The sequence below is a fragment of the Mandrillus leucophaeus genome, unplaced genomic scaffold (assembly GCF_000951045.1).
Source record: "Mandrillus leucophaeus isolate KB7577 unplaced genomic scaffold, Mleu.le_1.0 Scaffold6, whole genome shotgun sequence".
Lineage (NCBI taxonomy): Eukaryota > Metazoa > Chordata > Mammalia > Primates > Cercopithecidae > Mandrillus > Mandrillus leucophaeus.
The window spans coordinates 1,308,724-1,314,009 of NW_012106474.1; the positions used below are offsets into that span (position 1 = coordinate 1,308,724).

Below are 5,286 nucleotides of genomic sequence, written 5' to 3' on the forward strand. Positions count from 1 at the left end.
GGCTAATTTTGTACTTTTAGCAGAGACAGGGTTTCACCGTATTAGCCAGGCTGGTCTTGAACACCCGACTTCAGATGATCCACCTGCCTCGGCCTCCCAGTGTTGGGATTACAGGCCTGCGCCACCGCACCCAGGCATTTCTACTTAACTGTCAAACGCGCATTCTGTGTCGTCTGTATTGGCTTTTTAACTTCTCCTGTGTACACTCATTTCTTGTCTACCCCAAAACACTGTAACCTCTTGAAGGTCAGGGATGTCCTCTCAGCCCTCCATGCTGTCCCTCTCAGACCCACGGTGTTACTGAGGTAGCTGAGGCTTCCCTAGAGACCCCCCTTTTCCTTTGGACTTTTTCAGCTAGAAATGCCAGGACACACAGACACACACGCAGGACCAGCCCCCAGCCACTGCCTTCGGGGAGTATAAATTCCCCAGCTTCCTCACCCTTAGGTGGGATAATTCTAGAAGTGGGTTTCCCTGTGGAATTAAGCTCCATTTGCCCAGGATGAAAACTGGCCTCATACGCCCTGGAAGGGGGGCCAGACACGGTGGCTTATGCCTGTAATCCCAGTGCTTTGGAAGGCCAAGGTGGGAGGATTGTTTGAGGCCAGGAGTTCGAGACCAGCCTGGGAAACAGAGTGAGATCCACCCACCCCACCCCAATCTCTACAAACATTTTAAAAAATAGCCAGGCGTGGTGGTACTTGCCTAGAGTCCCTGCTACTCAGGGGGCTGAGGTGGGAGGATCCCGTGAGCCCAGGAGGCGGAGTGCAGTCAGAGCTGTGACCACACCACTGCACTCCAGCCCGGCCAGCAGAGCTGGATCCTGTCTGAAAAGAAGAGTTTCCGGATTGGCCACCTTCCCTTCTCTGTATCACCCTCGACTCATCCTCTCTTCACCTCCCAGACACTCTAGTAGCGTTTGAATCCTCGTCTCAGGGGCTGCTTCTGGGAGGGCACGAACTGCGGCAGCACGTGGCCCTCACTGGCTGTTTGTGGCAGGGGGAAATGTGTACTCAGGAGACGCAGTGGAGCGAGGCTTTTTCTAACGGGGGATTAGGAGAGGACCGTGTTTATAAAAGCAGCAATATTCCTTTTGGGACTTCTGTAGTAACTTCCCAGGGATGAAGTTCTGGAACCCACTTATTCTGAGGCCGCATAAAGGCAGGACATGCATTTAATTAAAACAGAAAAAGGCTCCAAGAGGTTCAGGGCATTGTCCGTGGGCCGACAGAAGCAGGTACTGTGTGAGGAGTTTCACCATGAGATGGAGACTTTAAAATGTAAATAATCGACACACTTTCTTTTCTTTTTGGGGCAGATTATAGACATCTAGCTGTGGTGAGAAATAAGAGAGATGCTTATTTAAGAAAAAGGAAATTCTGAAAAGAATTCTGTTCACTAAATTATGTTCTCGGGGAACTGTGGCTTTCCTGGGCAGCCGAGGGCATCTTGGTGATGGGAGAGTTGGCCTCGTGCGTGTACTGGTCTCATTTCCTTTTATGATGACTGTTTTTAACACATAAACTGGTGGTACAGAGAAATTATAAGTTTGTCGCATTGTGGGTGGAGTTTTACTCCAGCAGAGTAGGCGCCAGATCAGAGCGTAGAAGCTTTGGGGTAAGGTTTCCTTCAAAGTAGAGATTGGGGTGCTCGGCTTTCAGTGTGGGCTGCCTGCAGCTGGAGCTGCCGTCTTTGTCTGAGAGGCACAGTAAGTTCTCAGGGGTCTCCTCGGCATCGGGGTCGGACTGGAAGCCCTTGAGGGCATCGGGGTCGGACTGGAAGCTCTTGAGGGCATCGGGGTCAGTGTGGAAGCCCTTGAGGGCATCGGGGTCAGTGTGGAAGCCCTTGAGGGCATCGGGGTCAGTATGGAAGCCCTTGAGGGCATCGGGGTCAGTGTGGAAGCCCTGTGGAAGCTCTTGAGGGCATCGGGGTTGGACTGGAAGCCCTTGAGGACATCGGGGTCGATGTGGAAGCTCTTGAGGGCATCGGGGTTGGACTGGAAGCCCTTGAGGACATCGGGGTCGGTGTGGAAGCCCTTGAGGGCCAAATACCGGTACCGCTTTCTCCGGTTCAGTTTATAGATGCGAATCCTTTCCTTCTCTGCCTCTGGGTCAGCAAGAATTCCATCCCAACGCAGACTTTCGTTGATCTGGTTGGAAAGTTTCTCGGCTATTTCGGCAAAGTCAGGGAGGCTGACGGTGGAGGAGTCCGAAGGGAGGTGCTTGTTCTCCACTTTGTTCTGTCTGTGCTCTGGTTTTGGGCCACGGTCTTTGCCAGGACTTAAGATGTCATGAGAGGAGGAAGAAAGCAGCTGGCTCTTCACGCTCTGGCTCTGATGTTTATCTGCTGAGTAGATGAGCAGGTTAGTGTTTGTGGCAATGTCTGCCCTTGGCCTGCTGGGGATGGTGCCAAAATCACCCAAGATGGAAGAGGAGGATGGGGGCCCCTCCGTACCCAGGGCTCAGGCTGCCAAGTCCACCAGCCTCGTGCCCACCCACTGCCTGTGTGATTTTGCTGGAACCATTTTGGGGCAGGAGGAACCATTCATTGAGTGCATGGTCTAAGCCAGGCCCTCTGGGTAAAGGCCATAGGCCCTGTTTTTCGGGGGAGGAAATCGAAGCTCAAAAAGTTTCAGGGACTTGCCAATGTCAGGAGCGAGTGGCAGAGCTGGGACCTGAGTGCAGGCCAGGCCCCCAGTGCCCCACTCTTTCCACCGGGCGGTGCTGCCCCCACACACCCTCACCACGTGCTCACCATGGCCATTCCCAGGTCTGGGAGTCTGTGACTCTACCCGAGTCTAGACACTTTATGATGGAAGAAACGGAAAACAACAGAAAAGCTTCCTAAATTTGACTGATGAAAGCAGTATTATGCCAGAAATACTTCTGCTGCGTGGCTTGTACTGAATTTTTTTTTTTTTTTTGAGACGGAGCCTCACTCAGTCTCCCAGGCTGGAGAGTAGTGGCTTGATCTCGGCTCACTGCAAGCTCCGCCTCCCGGGTTTACGCCATTCTCCTGCCTCAGCCTCCCGCGTAGCTGGGACTACAGGCGCCACCACCTCGCCCAGCTAATTGTTTTGTATTTTTAGTAGAGATGGGGTTTCACCATGTTAGCCAGGATGGTCTCGATCTCCTGACCTCGTGATCCGCCCGTCTCGGCCTCCCAAAGTGCTGGGATTACAGGCGTGAGCCACCGCGCCCGGCTGTACTGATTTTTTAACGTGAACAGCACTTCAGAATTATTTAACATGCACATAAAATGCTACAAATTGTGGTTCTTTCGTCAGCTCATCCTTTTATTTTAGGGGAGAGAGAAATACCTCCTTCCCTAAGAAAAAAAAGAAAAGTAATCGTCTTTTGACACTTCTCTCCCTTCCTACGCCCTGAACACTGTCTGGTGCCCCCTGCTGACGGTATGAGGAACGTGTCACTGTAATTTCTACAGCGAAAAGCTACGCCTAAAGGACGGTGAACTGCCAAATTTCTTTTTGCAGATACACATAGGGCAGCTTTTTTTTTTTTTTTTGAGACAGAGTCTCACTCTGCCACCCAGGCTGGAGTGCAGTGACACCACCTCGGCTCGCTGCAACCTCCACCTCTCAGGTTTAAGCAATTCTAGGCACCTGCCACCACGCCCAGCTAATTTTTATATTTTCATATAAAATATATGAAAGACGGGGTTTCGCCACGTTGGCCAGGCTGGTCTCGAATTTCCAAAGTGCTGGATTACAGGTGCGAGTCACTGTGCCCGGCCACACAGGGCTTCTTGACCTGAACTGCAGAATTTCTTGCCTTTGGACTACGATGCCACCTGAGAAGGACTTATCATCTTCCCATTGCTCCCTTCCCACACCGCACGGCCAATATGGGCAAGGCTGCCACTCCTGCCTCCTGCTTGCCTTGGTGCCAGCTCTGCCACAGAGGGCCAGGGCCTAGAAGTGGAGCTTGGGGCCCTCTCCCTGACAGCCAAAGCCACTGAGGTGGGCCACACGGGCGACAGTGGCCTCACAGCACTCACGGGCACCTGCATTCTCTGTCACTGCTGTGCTCTCTCTCCTCGAAGTGAGTGCTCAGTCCCTTTGTCAAGAAATCTAGGGGTTCTACAAGAAGAGCTTGGTGAGAGGTAGGGACTGGGGTTTATGGCAGGTGGGGTGTGTGTGTTTGTGAAGGTGTCCCTGAGACAGACTGCAGTTCCTGCCTGCGTGTGACTACACACGTGAATGTGTAACACATTAACAGCCTGTGTCTGTGTGTGTAGACTATGAATGTGTGTGCATCACAGGGATCTGTGCTTTAGGGTTTTTTTTATTATTTTTTTTATTTTTTAAAGAGACAGGGTCTTTCCTGTTGCCCAGGCTGGGGTGCAGTGGTGCGATTATAGCTCACTGCAGCCTGGAAGTCCTGGGTTCAAGTGATCCTCCCACCTCGGCCTCCCAAAGTGCTCGGATTGCAGGTGTGAGCCGCTGCGCCCCGCCCTTTAGTTTCACTGTTGGTGTTACATTGCTATGAAGTGGAGAGTGGTGGAGGGTGTCAGGGATTATTGGAGGATGTCAGAGTGACTGGCGTGATGGGGTTTGTGCAGTCCAAGGCTGCCCGCTTGGTGGGTGCGAGGGGGAGCCCATGCAGTGAGGACCTTTTATATACATGTCTGTGGGTGCGGGTGTCTACAGCACATCCAGAGGCAGGCAGCCTTAACGCACGAGGGTGTGAGCAGGGGAGGCAGGGGCCTGCCCTTCCCTGTGCATGAGAGTGAGGGCCTTTCAAGTGGCATCAGTGTGTTTGGGGTGGGGAAAGTGTCTTGTGAGGAGGGCCTCTGTGGGGAAGGTGCAGAAGTTTAAGATTGCCAGTTTTGGCTGAGGGATTAGCAAGTTGAGTGGGTGTCTTTGTGTGGGGCTGGAAGGCTCTTAGGAATGGTGGATGTCTGTGGGGGTCTCTGTGTGGGGCTAAGGGATCGCAAAGTTGGCGGATGGTCTCCATGGTGGGGGAGCTGGGGGCATCGCTGCGCTGCTGACCGGCATGTGTGGGGAGCAGGAGGACCTCGGTCCGGGACCACTGAGCTTCTGTTTCCGGTCTGAAGGGTCTCCAGGTAAATCGGGGTCCCCGAAGAGTCTCCAGAGAACTGGAGCTGACACAGCCGCGCTAGCTGCTCCTCTTACCGTCCCCCTTGCCAGACCCCTTGGTCGTCTTCTTCCTTTTTTTCTTCTTCTTCACCTTCCGTTTGGCCAGCTCGGAGGTGCCGCCTGGGATGGGGGGCAGTCTAGACCCCTGCGGGCCCGCGGCGCCGCCC

General features: G+C 53.4%; 1 protein-coding gene across 1 annotated transcript in view; it reads right to left on the minus strand.

The window, feature by feature from the left end:
- Nucleotides 1-1,485: 1,485 nt before the first annotated feature.
- Nucleotides 1,486-5,286, minus strand: part of LOC105553552 (chromosome unknown open reading frame, human C17orf97) — a 96,136-nt gene continuing 92,335 nt past the window's right edge. Inside the window, 3 exon segments of the mRNA XM_011999654.1 lie at nt 1,486-1,906; nt 1,909-2,343; nt 5,156-5,284. Coding sequence (XP_011855044.1) covers nt 1,572-1,906; nt 1,909-2,343; nt 5,156-5,284 — 899 coding nt within the window. The 3' untranslated portion in view covers nt 1,486-1,571.